At 44.7% G+C, this 21472-nt stretch overlaps 7 protein-coding genes across 7 annotated transcripts; 4 read left to right on the top strand and 3 right to left on the bottom strand.

The window, feature by feature from the left end:
• Positions 1 to 420: 420 nt before the first annotated feature.
• Positions 421 to 2552, bottom strand: C8R40DRAFT_1168746 (cytochrome P450; the record flags this gene model as incomplete). The annotated part of the gene is made up of 11 exons (XM_046231242.1): positions 421 to 601; positions 658 to 794; positions 850 to 956; positions 1008 to 1182; positions 1238 to 1363; positions 1417 to 1546; positions 1602 to 1698; positions 1754 to 2048; positions 2104 to 2232; positions 2294 to 2398; positions 2457 to 2552. 11 exons carry the CDS (start codon positions 2550 to 2552, stop codon positions 421 to 423), a joined length of 1578 nt encoding a protein of 525 aa, XP_046088480.1.
• A 967-nt stretch (positions 2553 to 3519) lies between these two features.
• Positions 3520 to 4291, top strand: C8R40DRAFT_1235998 (uncharacterized protein). The gene is made up of 4 exons (XM_046233402.1): positions 3520 to 3758; positions 3816 to 3863; positions 3929 to 3960; positions 4013 to 4291. Exons 1-4 carry the CDS (start codon positions 3558 to 3560, stop codon positions 4113 to 4115), a joined length of 384 nt encoding a protein of 127 aa, XP_046088479.1. The 5' UTR covers positions 3520 to 3557; the 3' UTR covers positions 4116 to 4291.
• Positions 4292 to 4964: 673 nt separating this feature from the next.
• C8R40DRAFT_1040599 (tetrapyrrole methylase) lies at positions 4965 to 6331 on the top strand (the record flags this gene model as incomplete). Its single annotated transcript, XM_046223926.1, has 3 exons — positions 4965 to 5207; positions 5268 to 5585; positions 5639 to 6331. 3 exons carry the CDS (start codon positions 4965 to 4967, stop codon positions 6329 to 6331), a joined length of 1254 nt encoding a protein of 417 aa, XP_046088478.1.
• A 760-nt stretch (positions 6332 to 7091) lies between these two features.
• On the top strand, positions 7092 to 8928 carry C8R40DRAFT_1168743 (cytochrome P450; the record flags this gene model as incomplete). The annotated part of the gene is made up of 8 exons (XM_046231241.1): positions 7092 to 7274; positions 7335 to 7439; positions 7491 to 7593; positions 7645 to 7733; positions 7784 to 8126; positions 8185 to 8598; positions 8655 to 8806; positions 8863 to 8928. The coding sequence occupies 8 exons, from the start codon at positions 7092 to 7094 to the stop codon at positions 8926 to 8928; spliced, it is 1455 nt and encodes a 484-aa protein (XP_046088477.1).
• Positions 8929 to 9265: 337 nt separating this feature from the next.
• Positions 9266 to 10352, bottom strand: C8R40DRAFT_1159784 (Triosephosphate isomerase; the record flags this gene model as incomplete). Its single annotated transcript, XM_046229932.1, has 6 exons — positions 9266 to 9354; positions 9430 to 9617; positions 9683 to 9881; positions 9945 to 9988; positions 10042 to 10165; positions 10241 to 10352. The coding sequence occupies 6 exons, from the start codon at positions 10350 to 10352 to the stop codon at positions 9266 to 9268; spliced, it is 756 nt and encodes a 251-aa protein (XP_046088476.1).
• A 515-nt stretch (positions 10353 to 10867) lies between these two features.
• Positions 10868 to 17510, top strand: C8R40DRAFT_1095846 (multidrug resistance-associated ABC transporter). The gene is made up of 37 exons (XM_046227719.1): positions 10868 to 11087; positions 11147 to 11223; positions 11281 to 11619; positions 11690 to 11860; positions 11907 to 11920; positions 11972 to 11993; positions 12057 to 12091; positions 12144 to 12215; positions 12268 to 12329; positions 12383 to 12437; positions 12506 to 12535; positions 12596 to 12703; positions 12761 to 12867; positions 12927 to 12993; positions 13047 to 13115; positions 13181 to 13636; positions 13696 to 13850; positions 13905 to 14005; positions 14058 to 14068; positions 14130 to 14366; positions 14417 to 14696; positions 14752 to 14841; positions 14892 to 14937; positions 14998 to 15092; positions 15145 to 15405; positions 15464 to 15507; positions 15559 to 15763; positions 15823 to 15837; positions 15896 to 15930; positions 15980 to 16174; positions 16226 to 16253; positions 16304 to 16334; positions 16388 to 16525; positions 16581 to 16714; positions 16770 to 16849; positions 16907 to 17021; positions 17080 to 17510. Exons 1-37 carry the CDS (start codon positions 11005 to 11007, stop codon positions 17265 to 17267), a joined length of 4251 nt encoding a protein of 1416 aa, XP_046088475.1. The 5' UTR covers positions 10868 to 11004; the 3' UTR covers positions 17268 to 17510.
• A 443-nt stretch (positions 17511 to 17953) lies between these two features.
• C8R40DRAFT_71706 (uncharacterized protein) lies at positions 17954 to 19711 on the bottom strand. The gene is made up of 5 exons (XM_046235968.1): positions 19494 to 19711; positions 19031 to 19422; positions 18817 to 18980; positions 18745 to 18748; positions 17954 to 18684 (listed from the first exon to the last, which is right to left on the bottom strand). Exons 1-5 carry the CDS (start codon positions 19576 to 19578, stop codon positions 18127 to 18129), a joined length of 1203 nt encoding a protein of 400 aa, XP_046088474.1. The 5' UTR covers positions 19579 to 19711; the 3' UTR covers positions 17954 to 18126.
• Between the last annotated feature and the right edge of the window lie 1761 nt (positions 19712 to 21472).

The following is a 21472-nucleotide window of genomic DNA, read 5'->3' as shown; positions in this document are numbered from 1 at the left end:
ACACAGAAAATGCTCGAAGAAACCGCCGACGAGTACAGGTGCGACTTACTCTGTTGTAACCTACAATTGTGATTGATCTCAATTTAGTTTTATCGGGAAATCCATGGGACTAGTTATGTGCGCTCAGAACGAACACGCGTCAAAGCAATGGTCCTGTGTCGTGACCTGAATCAAATTGAAACTATTTAACGCCTCCCTCGCCCGAAGTCCCAAATATGGATCCGTAACCGTTTAGGCGCCGCACCTCACAAATAGTTTTTCGTAACGATTTAGAAAAGTCCTACGGTACAGGATGGGCTAGTCAGTTCTTCACTGAGGCTGTAGAACGTATGATAGGGATAGGTCAGATATATGAAATCAGTGTCGACTTTTGTTACACTACTCAACTACATACAACCTTTGGAGGTAAAACAATAACAATTAGCAACTAGGTGCTGATCGTCTACGGAACAATAATCCAGCAGTCTGGTTTGGAGCGGGTGAAAAAGTATACCACTTATCCGTGGGTCGTCTACCGTTATGTTCCAGCTTGATGTCGTATGTCATCAAGACGTGAGCGAGCATGGTCTTCAACAGCGCTGATACTAGAAAGCGGCCAGGACTGAATACGTTCACAAAATCATCAAAATATGCGGATAGTTCTTTCACATCTCTCACCAAGCATGCCTTCCATTACCAAACATCATGAAAGTAGGACCCACGGATACCATTTGGTATCGAACAGGGTCATCTTGTTCTTCCCTCAGTCGAGCAAATCTGAACCCGTCAAAATCAGCTGGATTGGAATAGTGCCTCTAGGTATACTCTTTATATTTTATTCCGAGCAGACGAAAATGAAAGGTTACTTACAGCATCGTGGTGTATCGCATAGCCAGGGGCAATAATAGAGCTCCCTGCGAAGACAGTCGTCCCATTGGAGAACGTGAAATCCTTCAGAACCTTGCGGGGCATGCTCGCTGATGGATCGAATCATGAATCACACCTGGGAGTTCGCAAAGTCAACATACCTTTTCCACCTGCCCGTAGGCGTAGAGACTCCTTGATAAAGCTATCGAGCTTATACATCTTGCCAATGGAATCCTTGGATATACCTTCCTCTTTGACAATCGATTCTACTTCAGCTCGTAGCTCCGGAATATATACTGGAAATGTAGCCAGGTCAAATAGCGCTTGTGTCAAAGCCTGAGGTTACTCATGATATAATTCGAAGTTTATTATTAACAACATGGTTCCTCACCATAGATGCTGGGCGATACGCCGCAAACATAGTCGCTAACAGTCTGATTGTGATTGCCTTAATCGTAGTCACAGATAATTTATCGCTTTCCGGCGTTTTCTCAATCAGCCAACTGAGAAGATCATTCTGGTTACACTCTAGTAAGCAGATACCATACGATATTTGAGAACTTTGCTCACTGATTTTCCAGCCCAATCGGCGCCGAACAATTTTTCTTTCTCAAGGCGTTCTTCGACAAGAGGAGAAATATGTTTCATTGCACGCCGCAAAGTTTTGGGAATATAGACATCAAGAAGTCTGGAGACAATTCTACAACATCATTTCAAAAGAGTATCTAAGTAAAAGCAGGATTTAGAAGACTCACGGCTTGAGGAAACCAGGTGTGAAACCTATGATCAGAGCAGTTTTAACAAGAGCATCTGAGTATGCGTCGTTGATTTCATTGTAGTCTGAATTGTTGCCTTGATGCATATACGGTAAACCACGAGCGCAATGATCATAGCGAGATAAACATACAAAGTGAAGGACCAACGAATAATCTGTTGACGACTCTGAGGACCACAAGTTTTCCAGTAAGCCAAGCCGGAAAGGTGGTCCAGTCTCTTGACTTGTTAGATGAAAAATCTCGAAGGATAAGAATAAATTCCTCACCATCAGTTGGAGGCACAAGCTCTGAGAAAGCTGCAATGACCTCTTCCTTGAGTTCAGGAAAACGACCTCCAAGATCGCGTGTTAGGGAGAGATGGATAAATCGAAAGTGATAAGGGTTCTCGAGAATGTGCGGCTCCATCGTGTAGTCAGTTTGCATACCCTGAAAAATTGCTTGAGATCATGAACAATAGAAGTATTGAGGAACAACGAAAGACCTCTTTGATAGAGCCATATAAAGACAATTGATCGTCGCTCGCTTTCCGGATGTCCTCGATGAGATCATGACCGGAGACAACAATTGTCATCTGGAACAGAGTAGGAATTGCGAACAACTTTCCATAGTGCTAATGGTAGTAATCGTTAGCTAGTGAAACAATTAGCAAGTAGTAGCATTCATCGGCACACCTGATCGTAGCCTTCCTGAATAAAGTCGCGGGTTCCGAGTAGAAGCTGAAAAAACCCAATCACAGTTCCAATCCCTGTTGGCCCGACAAATATTATGTTCTTGTACTTCAAAGAGAAGTTATATGTCTGGGCATCAATGCATGGGCTCAAAGCGTAACCATACCTTTGACTTCCTCAACTTGCCATCAGCGATGCAGCGAGTAACGGTGAGGAATACTAACGTTATACCAAATATGAACCAGGTAGTCGAGGATGGCATAATGAGGGGAAAGTTGCTCAGTCGAAGGATTGGTGACAAATTTGAATCTCCGCGTCAAATAATATCATTCATAAAACAATCGGCGGTGACATAGACACTCGGTCAATAACTGTGATGAGGATAAGAATCATAGGATCAAGTTGGTGAAACGAAGCCGTGGTGGATATTTACTTGATTGACATCTCGCTTGGAAGATAGCTGTAGCCTGTGGGTGAAATCAAGTCTAATCAAGTAGATAATCACTGACAATGAAAGCGATTTCTCAGCGATACTTCGGTCATAAGAGGTCATTTATATTTGACCATCCATAATATCCACTATGGTTCGCGCCGCCGAGTTATGTAGACAGAAAGAATGCACGAAAAGAATTTCACTTTTAGTAGTTCTTTTTTTTCTGGACGAAAGAGCTTCGGACCTAGCCTCAACCAGCCTCAACCTCAGCGAGTTCTCCGGCCCGCCTCTCAGCAATTGATGCAATCAAAAGTTTCCATGTATAGGAATTTCCTTCCCCAATATGGATAATCTTTTCCCGATTGCCATCCGCCCACTAATCCTTTTCATATTCTAACGATATTCTTGCTACATATCCTTCTAGAGTTGCGCTACCGCGGATTTCCAGAAAGAATATCGGAAAGATCATAAATCTCCAGATATCCGACTTGAATCCTGTCAAATTTTTATATCCTTCTTGCCACCTGGACTAGTCTGGTTCTTGGAAAATGACAACGTTGGAGCAAGAGAACTAAGTTAATCGTTAGTGACCACAAGACTCAGCTCCCATGGGCCCTGCAGCATATTTAGCAGAATCAAATGTCAAGCTGCCCTGAATTTTAAAGATCTATGTACGCAGTTAGATTTTCCCTTGTGGCTCGCTAAATACATACTGCTAACTGCATGAATGATACTCTGTAGCCAATCACATGAGATGCAGAACATCTATTTGAACGGGGCTTGTGCCTTTTGCTTTGCTTCTCACCACCACCACCATACGACTGAGCCCACACCATGACTGATACCAAGAAGATTAAAACCGTTCGAAAGTTCCACGACCTCCTGAACGAAGGAAAGCTTGATGAGGCTCATGAGCTCTTGGCCGAAGACTTGTCTGCGCACACCACTGCGCATATCGCCGCAGGGGCACCCCCGATGAGTAAGGCAGAGGTTCTTGAATCTCATCAAGGCATTCATCAAGAGCTGGAAGCTAAGGTTAGTTTCTCAGTCTCCTCTACACTGTTGTGGGGGCTTCAACTGAGTATCATCTAGACAACCATCACCGACGCCAAGGAGGTCGATGGAAATGTTATCGTAGTGGTGAGTTAATGATCATATAAAACATCATGTAAAAATTCTAGGTTTAACGCGTTCCAAATGATTAGGGAAAGTCCACTTTCAATCACGACACTATCAAGTATCATTACCTTCTTCCATTCTTATTGCGACTATCTTTGATGCTTTTTTAGGGAGGTTCCGTTCAAGGCAACTTATGAATTCATCGGGAATCAGATTGGCAAAGTCCATTTCGAGACGGATCCTAACCACAAAGTTAAATCCTTCAGCCTCTAGGAGCTCTGCGGGATCTTTGAATTGAATCTGTGGGACCGTGGATGAATTTCCCGGTGGTCAGGAATACATATGTAGTCTATCCGTTGTTTTGAAGAGCACGTATTTGTTGTTTGTATGATATGGATGCAAGAAAAGTTGAAGTTGTGTATTCAAATAACATTGACTCGTGAAAAAAAGGAGGGGACTGCGAAAGAGCAGTGCTATTGAGTACGGTACACGAGTGACAAGTAGTACGCTGTACATGTAGATATCGCGTGAAAAGCAACCTCGCAATTGTATATGAGTGAAAGTGAGTGCTGTCAGAGCAGATCACTTGGCTACAAACAACTTTCAAGCAAGTCCGATGAAAGAATTGTTTTGTACAATACGACCAATCGGATTTGATGCTAAGTCCTATTCTGTCCTAGAGGCTATTGTTACTACTTCCATACCTCCTGCCAACAACGGACAATCTGGGCTCCTCTGTTGTACTTTCCCAACTTGAGCTACTCCATATTCTTCTGCGTTGGAGTAATTCCCACTGGCAGGGACCCAGGCACTATCATCATAGCTATAGGAAAGGCTCAGGAGAATTCCGATATTTGACAGCAAGGATGTTGGCATTAACGCTCGCTACACTCATCCTAGCCCCGTTTTGCAATTCTCTTCTCAACCATAATCTTATGGAATATTCTACAGATAGATCATCAGTGTATTCATTGCGTCCGAAAATCGCATTTCCAACAGACGGTGAAATCTTCCTGCAGGATGAGCGATACTTCATTTATTGAAGTGCAGAGATATTTCAGATATATAAAGCCTTTGAAAAGTAGCCAACTGTGATTCAGCATCACCTACATAGTCATCACAATGGAGACTCCTACCTTAAACAAATCCGGCTCCCTCACTATCGTTGGCACTGGCATCGAGAGTATTGGTCAAATGACCCTTCAGACCTTGTCTTACATCGAAGCCGCCGACAAAGTTTTTTACTGTGTCATAGACCCTGCCACCGAAGCATTCATCCTCACCAAGAACAAGGACTGTGTCGACCTGTACCAGTACTACGATAATGGCAAGTCCAGGATGGATACCTACACCCAAATGTCTGAGGTGAGATGTTTCTTGTCAAATGTTTTCTTTGTGTTCTGTATAGAGCTGACATCTTCAAAGGTTATGCTCAGGGAGGTCCGCAAGGGCCTTGATGTTGTAGGCGTCTTCTACGGACACCCAGGTGTGTTCGTTAACCCTTCGCTTCGAGCGCTCGCTATCGCCAAAAGTGAGGGGTTCAAGGCTAGGATGCTGCCGGGCGTATCTGCGGAGGACTGCCTTTATGCAGACTTGTGCATCGATCCTTCGAACCCCGGATGTCTGACCTACGAAGCATCTGACTTCCTCATTCGAGAGAGGCCAACGAACATTTACAGCCATTTTATCCTTTTCCAAGTTGGATGTGTCGGTATTGCTGACTTCAACTTCACTGGATTTGAAGTAAGTATCATCAATCTCCATGAGGTATACATTTAATAAACTCTTTGTTCTAGAACTCGAAATTCGGAATTCTTGTTGACCGCCTCGAGAAGGAGTATGGCGCAGAACATCCTGTCGTGCACTACATCGCCGCTATGCTCCCTCACGAGGATCCCGTTACCGATCAGTGGACCATTGGACAACTCCGTGAGCCGGAGTTCTACAAACGCGTCGGCGGTGTTTCCACTTTCTACATCCCGCCAAAGGAGCGAAAGGAGATTAACGTTGATATCATTCGTGAACTCAAGTTTCTCCCTGAGGGGAAAGTTCCGGATACGCGTACTCAGATTTACCCACCCAACCAATGGGAACCCGAGGTACCGACTGTTCCTGCGTATGGATCAAATGAGCACGCCGCTATCGCTCAGTTGGACACTCACACTCCTCCCGAGCAATATCAACCTCTCGCTACTTCCAAAGCCATGACTGATGTGATGACCAAGTTGGCGTTGGATCCCAAGGCGCTCGCAGAATACAAGGCTGACCACCGAGCCTTCGCTCAGTCCGTTCCGGATTTGACGGCGAATGAGAGGACCGCTTTGGAGATTGGAGACTCCTGGGCGTTCCGCTGCGCTATGAAGGAAATGCCTATTTCACTCCTAGACAACGCCAAGCAGTCAATGGAAGAAGCCTCCGAACAAGGCTTCCCGTGGATCATCGTCGTTGGTGTCGTTGGTGTCGTTGGTTCTGTTGTTAGTAGCGCCTGATTATTCTGATTGCCTCTCAAATTCAAAACACTGTAACAACTACGATAAGTATTCTCATATGTATGTAAAGAGATATTGTCAGTAAATATGTCACTCACGAGGAATGCCTGAGCCTCGAAATATCACATATCTAACATTGCGTGTATTATTGTTTCCACACAATCAACTTCCTTCTACACGGACCTAATGAACAATTAGTAGTCAGATGCATCTCGCCTCCTCTCGCGCGGTTGCTCAAGCTGGCCCCTGCTTGCCCCTCCTACTATGTAGCATGATAAGGCATCAAGATCCGATGTGAACGTAAAAACCTATCAGAATCAGGAATGAATATAAATCCCTGATATTCAAAGGTTCGACGAACTTCAAAGCCTGAGGTTTGGTCTGGGTTCGGTTACGTAAAACGACGTCACGAATCTCGAAATTTTCAAAGCTTCATGTTGATGATCTGTGAGGAGAGCATTCCTGTGATTTCGACACGACAGCAAGGATTTGAAGGTGTACATGGGCTGAACAGACGCTTTATATTATCACAGCAAAGTACATAGCAATCATCAAAGACTCACCTTAATCTACACTGATCCAATCACCGCCTAGTTAGTTGACAGGTAACACGATTCGCTAGGATGACAATGATATGCAACTCAATCATCACAAGACATGCCTTTGCCTTGCATTTTCCTTGTCTTGAGCGGAAATGAAAGTTTGGAAAGAGATATATAAACTGAGCTAAACTGTCACGTACGTGGGAATTTCAAATAATATGGCGATATTTTCTTCCGTTTTCCTGTTCCTCCTAGCGGTGGGACTTGCTCTGCTAACAATTCTTACGAGGCGCAAAATCAAGGAAAGCTATATCGGCTTCCGTGCTATAGCTTACAGCTATGACTTGATGTCATCTAGCTTCAGACCCGGCCAAAACACATATCATTTCACTATTCTTGGAGTATGTACTACTAGGCAGTATTATTTCATCTTACCGCTGTGATGTTTACCACTGAAGTAGAATCCTGTGGTTGGATTGAGAGGTCAAGAAGCGAGGAAAGTGTTCTTCAACGAAAGGAACTTCAGTACTAGTGAAGGATACAAGGTGTTCAGCAAAGCAGCTCCTGTATGCGAACTGCAAATCTTCTTAGATGCCATTGTTGAAGTTTTTTAACAGGTTCCAGAACTAGCTAAAACGTTACTTTCGGCAGAGGAAGGCCATGGACTTCACTTCAAGAAGCAACTTGAAATTCTCGTGAACCAGAATCGGTTGGCTGACAGTAAGCAGCAAATAGCTACTTATAGTAGGCACATATTCAAATACACGGCAGTTATCGCAACTATGCTTGGGGATATGCAGCGACTCACGGATACCTGGAATAACAAAGGATCGATGGATCCTTTTGACAAAATCAACGACGTATGTGTTGCCGATTTTACTAGACCTCGACTAAAACTTCGTCTACATAGATCACCTTTCATGTTACCGCGCATATGATTACTAGCAACGACTTCGTTTCAGATCCAGTGAATTTCTCTCGATTTCAAACTCATTTCTTCACCCAACTCAAGAATAACACTCCCGCAATGATTTTCTTACCGTGGTTCTATCGTAAATCACAACGAGAAAAAGAAATAGCTATAACTTCCCTCTTCACGACCTTAACGAGCTATATCGAGGCTCGAGAAAAGGACAAAATTTCGACTTCTGAACCCATCGATCTGTTACTTGACCACGGGATGAATTCACAGGAGATCATCCAGTTCATTCTCGGATTCCTATTTGGAGGTGTTTACAACGCAACCAAAGCCAGTACGCGTCCAATACCTTTTCATTGTTTTTCTGTGACTTTACCGCGTTGTGTACATAGTCTCCTGGATACTTATCTATATCTCGATGCATTCCCAATGGAAAATGACCATCCGTTCCGAGGTAGAAAATGTCCTCTCCAAACATTCTTTCGATATCTCCAAGCCGCTATACAGGAGACTCACTGAAGTACCGCTCGAGGCCTGGGAGGAATCGCTGCCTACGCTCGACCTCGTCATTTCCGAGACCTTTCGCCTGGTCATGAATCAAACCGTCTTACGGCGGAATATAGGCGAAGATGTCGAAATACCTGGCGGACAGGGCCATGTTCCAAGTGGAGCATTCGTAGCATATAGTAATGCCGATGCTCATCTGGAGCCCGAAATATACGACGATCCTTGGTCATTCAAGCCTGATCGTTTTGAACATGGAAAACAGAAGGTACTCTCAAACGACTTCTTGGGATGGGGCGCTGGTAAGCAATGTTTTCATATGTTGATGCCAATGAATTTGCAAACCATCCAATACCAGGGAGACACCGCTGTGTAGGATTGGGGATCGCAAAACTGACGATCAAGACGATTGTCTGTTTATTCGTGATGACCTACGATTACGATATAACTCGGACGAAGCGCAAGTCTAACCCGACAATTCCGATTCCTGATCATAACAAGGTGAATGAGGTGAGTGTCTTGGAGAAGTGTAAGGCCTACAGATCCATTCAAATCTTAATACGCAGGCACGCCCAAAGGGTGAAGTGATTACTCTCAATTACCAACGTATTGAACAATCTGTTTCAATATAAGTTGGATGTTGTGACTCGTACTGTACCACACGAAACCTGAGCACAGAGAGAGGACAGGAAGATGCTCTTTATGTCAACACTTTTGAGTTACAAATGTGTCCTTTGAGCCTGCTGCTGGAATAAAACCAGGGTACCTTGACGCGGAGACCATCTCTTTTGACTTCGGTGTATATTTGAATTGTAATATCACTGCCAGACAACGAGAAGATACTGCAGCCAACAACCTGAATCCGGGGCATATCGAATGAGATCAATTTCGGAAATTTCAGAGCACTATAGTTCCATATGGTACATACAACAAGATCTCTGAGGTCGTGGTTTGAGCCCATCTATATTTTCACAACTTCTTTGAGTTCACAATCTGTACAAATTCGGGTTTCAGGGAAGCACCCCCCACAAGGAAACCATCGACGTCGGGTAGAGTAGCTAGAACATGGGTTGAGGTCGATCAGAGACAGATAGATATTGGGCAGGAAAGATGGTTCAAAACAAAAAGCTCACAAAGTTCTTTGCAATTTCCAGCATTGACGCTACCTCCGTAGATGATCCTGGTCGATTCAGCGACACCTGACGAGACGGCTTTGGATAGATACGACCGGATATCTTTGTGAGCCTCCTGCGCCTGCTGTGGAGTAGCAACTTTGCCAGTTCCTATGGCCCACACGGGTTCGTAGGCAACGACGATTTTACTTGTAGATAAGATGGGAAGGGAGATAAGACGCTCAACGTATGAAAGATCTACACAAAATCTCACCTCCAATCGCTCTCCTTTGATACATCTACGACAGCTTTGAGTTGTTCCTCACAGACTTTTGCGGTCTCTCCGGCCTCGCGTTCGTTGAGAGTCTCGCCGATACAGAGAATAATGTTGAGTCCCTTATCGAGAGCAGCGCGAGTCTTTTGCGCAACGACTTCGGAAGATTCATGGAAGAGGGTTCGACGCTCCGAGTGTCCTTGAGGTTAACAAGAAAAACATATGAGTATTCGGCTACTGTCATCATACATAGTTAACGCACCAAGGATAACGTAGGGTATTTCAGAATCTACAAGTTGTGCAGGACTGCATATGGCATCTGAGTCCGAAGTTTGCAATGTAAATTCGAAATCGCGAACCTGATCTCTCCAGTGAAAGCACCGGAGTCTTTGAAATAGCAATTCTGAGCAGCTACTTTGATGTCCTTCCGGATAGACTCTTTTACAGGGATAAGATATAGAGCTGGTGGAGATATGACAATCTCTATATATCAAGAAGGGCACACGGGCAAAGAATGAGGTCAGATGCTTAATGAGAGTGTGAGTGAGTAAGACGTGCCAGTGTTAGGATCAAGCTCTGCTTCGTTCAAAAGCTTCACCAGAGCTACTTTGTCCTTCCGGCTAGCCGGGTTCATCTTAAAATTGCCTCCAACAAAGAATTGGCGCGCCATGTAGTTGCTCGGATAATGAGTGAAGTACAAGCTGATCGATTGCTGGTTCGACCTTAAGCTTACGGCTCAAAGTTTATTTGTTCTCACGATCAGGAATTCGATCAATTCTGTTCCAATTACAAAGTATCTCTCTCTTCGGCGCCGCTAGTCCCTTATAGCCCTTGACTGTGCCAAATCCTTTCCGTTCTTTGCACGTATTCTCAATCTGGATGTTATGCATGATCGCCACTGAACTGAATGTGCGTCGTTAGTACCGTATGCTTCGAACGTAGCGGACTTGACGTTACTCTATGTGCTTTAACTCATCTTTCCTTCGTGTATTATGTATTACACTATGTTGATAGACCTTGATACCCAGTTTCACGGAACGATCTCGAAGAAACGGGCCAACGGCATTGACACAAAATGGATACGACCCGCCGGTTAGGCTGGCGGTTATCAGTTCCGTTTCAGTCATTCTTCCTGACACATTCATATTGAACGCGTGCGTGTTATTTTGCCTTATTTGAACCGAGGCCATATTATAACTACCTAGCTGACTATTGGTTCCTTGAAGAAGTGGATTAATCTTTCATGCACACTGACGACACCTAGCCCATCATTTCAACTGCTTAAAGCATTGCGCAACGGTGATCATCTCTCGCTCGATAACATGAAACTACACAATCCCTTATACCCTCCTCCCGCTCCACCTGCATTTGGCAGAGATACAATCCTACCAGAACCAAAGGCGTCGTGTGTCATTGTTCATCTTGATGTCCCCTTTACCTCCCTCACGCTTGGAAATTTCACAGACTGCTCTCCCGCCTCGTATTCCAGTGGTTGTCGCCGTTTCTGGCTGTAGGATTCTCTCGGCCTCTGGAGAAGGACGGTGAGCAATCGACACACAAAATCTGTTCATTACTTACCTCCTTGTCATTCGATTCAGATTTATGGCAACTCCCCTCTGCACGTCTCACCGGGAATGTGACCGATAGAATTGAGACGAATTTCTTCCAACGATGCCCTCCTGACCAGAGGCCTCGTCATTTACGTCAAAAGCTCCGTCAGATTTGGGAAGTTGAAGTGACGGACGCGATTCCAGAGCAGGACAACGACAGCGATAGCGCGTACGAAGGCTCGTCAGATACGCAGAAGACCGACGAGAAGAAGAGCGTTAACAAGAAGAAGAACATAGAACCTAAATATGATTCCTCATTATTACAAGCCATATACATAACTTTTAAAGCCGAATGGTGGATCTCTGGAATGCTCAAGTTAATTTCAGGTTACCCCGATTTCCTTCTTCTCTGCTCGAGGTCGCAAATGCTCACTCCTAACTCTATCTGGTCCTTTAGATACACTCAAGACCACGACCCCTCTCGTCAATAAAGTTATTCTCACTTGGCTTACAGACTCGTTCATATTCTACAAGGCTACGCCATCAGAAAGATCTGAGCTTGGATTGACTTCGCCTCGTGGTATCGGATATGGGATTGGACTTGCATTCGCTTTGTTCGTTATGCAAGGTATGTACTTGTTTATTCCTCAGAAATTTACTCACATCTTCCTTAGAAAGCGCTAGTTTGGTGAGACATTGACAACCCGTTATAATTTTACCCCATCTAAATTTGCTCTAGATGACGAATCATTACATGCAGAGTATGTCAATATCGGTGCAGTTGAGCAAGAACTTTACTAACCCAGCCCCTGCCTTGTAAACAGTAAGCATGGCCAACGGATTAGCCATCAGAACGGGCGTAGGTTGTTTCACAACAGTACACATTCCTTCAATTTGAACATTTTTCGTAGATCATAGGGAACATATTCCGCAAATCCTTGCGTCTTTCTGGGCGTGCAAGAAACCAGCATAGCGTTGGACAGGTGCACATTCATAGAATTCCCGTATTTTACACCGAGCTCAAACAGATAACAGATAACCACAATGATCTCCACTGATGCTACGAGGTTGGACACATTCTCCGCCAATGTCCACAAGTGTGTTATACTTGTCCTTTTGTATGCTTACTCCTGACATGTAATCTATGAAGTATTTGGGTATCTCCAATCCAGATAGCCATTGGTATCGGGCTTCTCATTGCAAACGTTAGTATCCTTACCTGCAGCCGCATTTATGACGAAGATTTGATATTGTATCTACTTTTATGGCACAGCTGGGATATTCTGCACTTGTGGGATTGGGTGTAAGTCATAGTATGCTTATCCCGTGTTGCATGCAATCGCGTCTAATTTTCTGGATCTAGGTACTTCTCTTGGGACTCCCTTTGCAATTCCTTTGCCTGAGGATAATGTTCATGAACAGAAGAAAGGGAGTGAAGGTCACAGATAGTAGAGTCCGGCTTACCACTGAGGTATGGATAATAATTTCATGCACTTGGATACCTATGAACCAAGTTTTGCTTCCACAGGTTCTGCAAGGTATCCGCCTCATCAAAGCATATGCTTGGGAGGGATTCTATGTTTCCCAAATCTACAACTTCAGGAAGCAGGAAGTGGCACGGATTCGGACTGCTTCGTAAGTAAATTATCTCTGCATGAGTTTGTCACTGTTCTTGTGTTAACTTCACCATCCAGGATAGCCCGCGCAGTTCTCATTGCCCTGGTCACGTTTATCCCAGTTCTTGCTTCTGTCCTCTCCTTTGTGAGCTTCCGTTGTGTATAGAACCAGAACTACGTATTGATCAACATTTTTAGATCACTTATGCATTAAGCGGCCATGATCTCAATGTTGCGATTATTTTCAGCTCTTTACAATTCTTCAACGTCAGTTAACATCCGTCTGTAGTGTAGCTGTGACACTGACCCTGACCTCCGACCTGTTTTCGTAGATTATTCGTGCTCCTCTCATCTTTTTCCCTATCGTCCTCTCTTCATTGTCCGACTTCCTCGTCGCCATGGGTCGGATTGGCAAATTCCTTAAAGCAGAAGAGCTTGCAGAATCTTACACCATCGACTTCGAACGTAAACATGCTGTGGAAGTCGATGGCGACTTCAGTTGGGAATCTGCAGGTAAAATAGTAGAAACAAAGTTTGAAAAGGGTGCAAAGAACGACCATGTCCCAAACTCCGGTGTGAAATCCAAGGAAGATGGAAAGCCTGCAAAGGCGGTCTCAAAAAGCACCCAAGACGAAACTCTACCCACCACTTTTCAAGATATCAAAACGACGCAAGACATTGATAGTGATCCCCTGAAGGAAGATGAACCCTTCGTATTAAGGAACCTCAAGTTCAACGTCCCGAAAGGTTCTTTTGTCGCCATAGTGGGCACTGTGGGTTCAGGGAAGGTGAGACCCAACCCTTATAATCCCATCCCGCCACGTCTAATCGTGCCCTTTCTGTGCAGAGTTCAATTCTGAACGCTTTGATAGGGGAAATGCGGCGAACTCGAGGAGAAGTAGTTTTCGGTGGAACTGTGTCCTATGTCCCACAGACTCCATGGATAAGGAATGCCACTCTGAAAGAGAACGTGCTCTTCGGCATGGAAGAAGATGATAAAAAGTAAGCATTGTTCATTCTTCCTGATGGCACTGACATGACATGACAACTCCGTAGGTTCAAAGAGATCATGCGCGCTTGTAATTTGGAGCACGATTTAGAACTACTACCGCACGGCGAGTATACTGAAATTGGCGAAAAGGGTATCAATTTGAGTGGTGCGAGCATTAACCGAACGACTAAAAACTACTGCTCAATTCATGATTCTAGGCGGGCAGAAGGTAGCAACCATCCCATTTCGTATATTCGAGGTTGAATTTGTCTCACTCTCTCGTTTCATAGGCCCGAGTTTCGTTAGCGAGGGCGGCATACTCAGATTCAGATATCGTTCTTCTGGATGACCCATTATCCGCTGTTGACTCATATGTGGGCAAATCTATATTGACGGATTGCTTCCTGGACGGTCCACTGGCAGACAAAACGCGAATTCTGGTCACACATGCTTTGCACGTGCTTGACAAAACAGATTACGTTTACGTGGTTGACCAGGGAGAAATCAAAGAGCAGGGGACATTCCAGGTGTGTAAAATTCATACTAGTGTGTTGCAGCTGTCGACTCATGTCTCCAGACGCTTATGTCTGCCAATGGCCTTTTCACGCGGATCATGGATGAATATGGAAGCTTAAATCACGAGAACGAAAGTAACAGCGAGAAGCCAAGGACGGAGGATGAAGTCGTAAATCCTATACCCGACAACAAGGCTGCAAATGCTGCTCTTATGCAGACAGAAGAACGTAACATTGGCGCTATCGGGTATCAAACGTATGCGAAATACCTAAAATTCGCCGGAGGGATTTGGTGGGCGCCTTTCATTCTTCTCCTGTTAACTTTAACACAAGGAGCGCAAGGTGCGTCAGTTCAACTTTTGATCGAGAGTTCAACTGAAATTCCTTCGAACTTTAGTCGCAAATAATCTGTTCTTGGGCTTCTGGACTGCGGAAAGCATTCCAGGTTTTGGCCAAGCTCAGTATATGGGTGTTTATGCAGCGCTTGGTACGGGAGGCCTTGAGCATTGATATATATGGGTTAACCGCACTCTCTAGGTTTTGCTCAAGCCCTGTTCACGTTTCTGTTGTCCTTTTCGTTTGCGTGAGTTTATCGGCCAATTATTTGCTGGATCGAGATCGATGACCAGATGTACGCTTGTAGTATTGCTGGCCTTGTAGCAAGCCTCAATCTCTTCCAAACAGCACTCCGTCATGTTTTACGATCTCCAATTTCATTCTTTGACACTACCCCCATGGGTGAGTAAGCGTTCATTCGCAGTGTCCTTCAAACTTAGAAATTTTTCATTAGGTCGAATTCTCTCCCGTTTATCGAAAGATCAAGATACTTTAGACTCCACCCTTACGATGACCTTGATGCAATTTCTGAACACTTTTAGTTCTGTCTTGGGCACCGTTGCACTCGTTTTCTACACTTTTCCTCTTTTAGGGATCATCTTTGCACCCATGACAGTGTTCTACTATTTCATCTCCATTTATTACCGACGGTCATCTGTCGAAACGAAACGTTTGGATTCGTTGATGCGTTCGGCACTATATAGTTCTTACTCAGGTAATCTGCACTCGTCTCTGATTTTCTGACATCAGTTGACAGGGATACTCCATTGTAGAAACTCTCACTGGTCTGTCCACTATTCGTGCATATCGCGAACAGGCAAGTGTCTCCCCCTAACGCTATGTCCCTCAATCTAAACAGATGCCACAGGCGCGATCGGTTTTAAATGCGCAAAATGGCCTCGATTTGGAGAATCGGGCGTATTATATGACTATATCCATCCAGCGATGGCTATCTATAAGATTAGATTTTCTGGGAAATATTTTGATTTTGGGAATTGCCCTGTTTGCCGCTGGATTCAGAGAAACAGTGAATCCTTCGAAGATTGGGGTCGTTCTTTCATACACGCTTAGCAGTAAGTCATTAATTTCACTCTATCAGACAAGCTCCTGCCTGAACTTGTTTTTGATGCAGTAACTCAGATATTCTGTATGTTGCATCTTGTCGTGTTCTATCTCCTTTCGATCCATTGAGCCTGCTTTCATAGCGGAAATGGTCAGCCAATACGCTCTGAGCGAGCAGGTAATATTCACCCCAGTTCCAGCTTTGAACCACCCTAACACCCAAGTAGAATATGAATGCCGTGGAACGTATCTTGGTATATGCAGAATTACCAAGCGAGGGTGACCCAGTGACGCCGCATGATCCGCCTCCATCATGGCCTCATGCGGGACGCGTCGAATTCAGCAATGTTCAGCTGGCCTATCGAAAAGGTCTTCCCCTCGTGTTGAATGGCGTTTCTTTCAATGTGCAGCCCGGAGAGAAGGTGTGTTGGCGAAATACTTCCCCACGATCTCAATATTAATTCTGCGTATAGATTGGCATAGTCGGCAGAACTGGGGCTGGTACGATGACAGTGTTTTGGAAATACCGACATCACTCACATGGACAATAGGTAAAAGTTCTCTTATACAGGCGCTGCTCCGGTACGATGCCTTATCCGATCTCAATCCAGTGCGCCACTAACATCATGCATTAGCATGGTTGAACTTGAGGGAGGGAAAATTGAGATCGATGGTTTTAATACCCGAGAAATTGGCTTGGACGTTCTAAGAGGGAAGTTAGCTCTAGTGCCTCAAGATAGTGTTCTTTTTCTTGGAACACTGCGCGAGAATTTGTAAGGGTCTATTACATGACATCCTATGTTCCTCACGGTTTTAATATTTCGATAGGGACCCAATGGGCACTCGCACGGATGCGGAGCTGATCTCCGCATTGCAACGAGCTTGGTTGTTGCCGCGCGATGGAACGAAGGATCCCGTGGCTGAAGCAAAATTCAGTTTGGACGCCACCGTTGGCGACGAAGGTGAGAATCCGCTGGAATTGGTTCTGCATTGAGGACCTCTAAATACGTCCGGAAGGCTCCAATTTTAGTGCAGGAGAAAAACAACTCTTAGCTCTATGTAGAGCTCTTGTCAAGAAAAGTCGAATTATCATCCTCGTCAGTAAAAGTTTTCAGCACATACATCTCCATACTAACACTCTCGATCATGTAAAGGATGAAGCCACAAGCAGTGTGGATGTGGAAACAGATGGAAAATTACAGAGAACTATTCAGACAGAGTTTTCGACCTCAAGTCTTCTCTGTATAGCTCATCGCTTGAATACCATCGGTAAACCCCTACTTCCAATTTCCTACCGCGTATATACCTATCTGACGGATTCATGTAGCATACTATGATCGTATAATCGTGATGGATGCTGGACAAGTCGCCGAATTCGATACGGTTCTAAACTTGTTCGACCGTGAAGACTCTATTTTCCGATCCCTCTGTAATGAAGCCAACCTACAACGTTCTGATATTCTACGCATACGAGCTAGTTATGGAGATGTAGCCCCGATAGAGATGCCCGCATAACTGAAAGGCCAAGTAAATCAATAAATAGAGATATTTTAAACTTGTAGACCTTAAAAACGTAGACAAACGGATATTACTTCTTGAGGCCCCACTATTTTCAGCTTCTACATCTATATCATGGAATCTCTTAATTCCCGCTACCTTTCCAGAGGTGAAATAGCCTTATAGGGCCAACTTTTCGTTTCTTTGACCTTTTTTAATCAATATTTAATTGTACAATTTTTACAAGTCTCTGTAGTCGACAATATATCTATATACTGTCTTCCTATTCTCGCAGGAGAATTTTACTTACAAATGGTATCATGGGCCCTGGTAGCAGGCCCTGCCGCTGTCTGAAAATTTATGTCCAGCATTTTGCAGGGCAAAGAAATCTATTACCCGAATATACGCAAGGTTCCATGTTCTAAAGGTGTAGTATGTAGATATATACCGTTAAATCAGAGAATAAAAGTAATTGCTACAGAAGGATCTGTTCCGACCATTCAGCGACTCTGCAAACCAAAGCAAGTGTGAGGAGGAGAAAGATCAACAGAAACACAGGCGACATACAGTTGCCTGCAAGAAGGGAAATGAGAGCTGAAGCTCTCTATAAAATTTAAGTAAAAGCGCAGAGGTAAGAAAGAGAACGACGATTAAAAGGGAAGCAAAGATTAACCAACCCGTATAATATATACGAGGTAGCGAGAAATCAAAGTATATATACAGGTGTTTGCAGAAGCAGAGAATGACGGCCAGGTATCGAAAGTCCGGGAAATTGTACAGGAGAAAAGGATGAAAAGAGCATCAGGGAAAATATTATGATGTGAAATAATAGGTATCCGAGACAGTAAAAAAAAACGATCCGCGTCGTAGTAAACAATTAATAACGACTTGGTGATGGGGATCGTGCAAAACGGGACTTCGGAGTCACAGACCCTGCACGAGAGTGCCGAAAAGGTTTGACCGAGGAAATGTCATCTTCTGGGTTCCTTGGGGGGATCCAGCGTTCATGCATTTCTTGCTTCTCCTCTGAGACAGAGCGGGTCATTTTGGGTGGGGAGGACAGTGAAAGGCGACGAGGCCTAGTCGGGACTGGTGGCGCAGGAGTTTGAGATCGTATTTGTTGGGGCGACGGCGTTGGTAGGCGCATCGGAGCAGGCGTTTGGGATCGTAAAGATGGCGTATGGGATCGTACAGAATAAGCAGGCGTGGATGGTCGTGAAGCATGCATTGACGTGGATCTAGCGTGAAGTGAATTATATCGTAAGAGTGAAGGTGCGGATGATGGTGTTGCTGAAGGGGGAGGTGACATCGCTCGTGGCCGAGGTTCAGCAGGAGGACTGGGGATCGTGCCCAGCGTGCTGGCCAAAGCTTTGACACGGCTAACCTCAGTCCTCAACGATGCGCATTCCTGGACTTTTTGACTGTACTCTCGGCGCTGGAAAAGCTTACGTTAGCAACTGTATCATTCCACAAAAACATAACGGCATCCACTCACTTGACTAAAAGAGCACGAGACAACGAAAGAAAAGTAAAAAGAGCGCTCAAGAAACGAAAGATGATTACATACCGATGAAGTTCCAGCTCGAGATTTTTGTTCGCCTTTTCAAAATCCTCCAATTTGAGTTTGAGGTTCTGCTCAAGACTTTTGGCAATTTTGCTGGCCTCAGCATGGGCGACATGGTTCGTCAGGATAGCTCGTAATAAAGCGGCACTGAGATAGAGTGAACATGTCTGAGAGAAAGCGATCAATACGGCGATGACAAAAAATAGTCAAAAACTACCTGATCGTCCAACTTGGAGGCGGACTTCAGCCATTGCTCGAGCTCCTGTTGAAGGGAGGTAACCTCTTCAACTGAGCATTTTTTAGCTGCGACCTTGGCGACTTTGTCTTCCAAACGTCGAGCTTCGTCTCGCGTACGCGAGGAAGCACCCTCAGAAAATAACAACTTCTCCTCTCTCCTGGACCATAAATCAGCTACAGAGTCGTTCGGAGACATGTCAAGAGATTTAGGGAGGCGTCGTGGTGTGTTCCATCCACTCGATGAAAAGTCCGTACGAATTAAACGAACAGCGTCGATTGTAAATTGTTCTCGACAAAAAGGACAGACAGGTGAGAGTCGCGGGGAGGTCTTTTCCACTATACTATTGCAACAGCTTGCACACAATACATGGCCTTTGTGGGGGATCGTCAGCGATGTTTTTTTTCTTTCAGATCGCGGTAAAATTTTTGAAAATTTGACTCACCACAAGGTATTGTGTGAGGAAGGCACTGTGAAGAGAATTCCTCTGCGCATACGTCGCAATACGAGCCTGGAAGAAGTGTTAGCATAGTAATAGCATAGAAAAGCCTCAGAGGAGGTGAAGGTAATGAAGAAAAAGGTTGGCAATTTGCCCTAAGCCCTACTGCAGATGATGATTAAATAGAAAGAAACGAATGCCGGAACTGATGCGCTGCCGAAACGTACAGCGCTGATTACTAATTTCGAAAAAGGCACCGTGTGCTTTTTGAACCCACTGGCTCTTGGTTTCCTCCTTCATCTGTCTCCGCTTTCATTTGAGCTCGGCTCTAAATCTCGATGATCTGGGCCTCATTTTCAACAGCCATTGAGCAAGAACTCAGCTTTGCTCCAGCAACCCGTTAGACTTTTGCTGGATCCGGACTAAAAACTCATCTGGGCGTAGGGTTATCTTCAATCATCAAAGGGAAGAGCATCAATTCGTAGTCAGTTCAGTCGCTCGGAGTGCCTATTCTTTCTTCCCGAAAGCAGTGTGCTCAAGATAGATGCCTTTTAAGTCTTACAGGACTCATTCAAAGTCATCAGAAGGACAAAGTCATTCCCGTTGCGTTATCCCGCTTACAAAGGTCCCAATGGCTATGTTTTCTTGCGCTGCCCTTCTCATTCATGCTGAAATATCTCTCAGGCTCGCACCGAAAGGAAGAGGCATCCCCTTTTATTGAACCTTCATATTCAATGCGATAATTTATTGAGAGGCGTACGTTCTTTGCCCTTCCCCAGTTTCTATTGTTATTGTCGGCTGCATACGCAGTCCCTGCTCCAACTACTAACGGACGGAACACAGACACGTTCGAGCAAAATATTAGTTAGATATTATTACCCCTGGACTCCACAGTGCGCTAGGGCTGGTTTTCTCTCCACAAAACTTCGCGAAAACAAGAGTCTTATGTTCAATGCCCAGCTCTTGGAGATGCTTGCAAAGCTATTTTACAAGCGATTCTCACTTCGATCGCGTCGCGTTTGGTTCCGCGGAACTGTTAAGATACGAACGCGATCGAGAGATTGTAAATTGAGCTCGTTTGCTGTCGTCGACACGTTTTGGTCTTCCTGGTTCCACTTCTCTCGTTGATCTCGCACCTTTGGACCCTTTATGACCTACAAGCTTCCTCCATGAACAGATCACCTTCCGATCTTGATTGACAATGAAGCGCCAACAATGTTCGAGGCTTATCGCTTCTTTGTTTCCGACTGAAAATAACGACCAGGGTCCTAAGGGATACTTATGGTGTATGGCATCGTGCACCAGCATTTCTTCTTGTCTTGTTTCACCAAGGGTCGGCTAACAGGCAAAGAGATCTCCAAATTTTACGCGTACGCTCCCAACATATCATCAAGCAGCTTCAAGTTTGCATACTGCTACAAACCATGGAGGCGGAAATATCTAGATACGCCGATACACACAAACTGCTATCGCTAAAAGGACAACTCTTTAATGATAGGACTTTCCGGAAGATGGAAGATTAGAATTTATCGTGAAAATCATGGTAAGAATTGCGAGAGGGGTCTAAATGAAATGCATGAGGCGCAGATAGTCGTCATGATGGACCGATAGTGGTGCGATGAGCCAACGACGTAGTTGATAAAACCCAGATGTAGCCTGGAACTACATGCTGAGGAATTGTTCATTAAATGGCATTCCGACAGAACTCCCATGTCACTCGAACACTATGGTGCCACTGTGAAGCAAATGTTGCTCTTATTGACTCGGTAGGTGTAATCGATTTCATTAGAATTGACATATATGTGAAACCTTCAAGCCTTCGCTGAATCGGATATCCTGGAGCTTGGAGGTAGAAGAACGAAGAACGCATTTCAATGTTTTGAGCGTTCTAAATCCTGGAAACAATTGTGTTCCAGACCAAGGTAGTCGGCATGTAAATTTAGAGTCGAAGTCCCTGCAGTTGAGGGGCTTAAAATCTAGCTAAA

This window comes from Lentinula edodes (assembly GCF_021015755.1).
Source record: "Lentinula edodes strain Le(Bin) 0899 ss11 chromosome Unknown C8R40scaffold_10, whole genome shotgun sequence".
NCBI lineage: Eukaryota > Fungi > Basidiomycota > Agaricomycetes > Agaricales > Omphalotaceae > Lentinula > Lentinula edodes.
The sequence above is the reverse complement of the archived record's forward strand: the minus strand, read 5'-3'. Positions and strand labels throughout refer to the sequence as shown.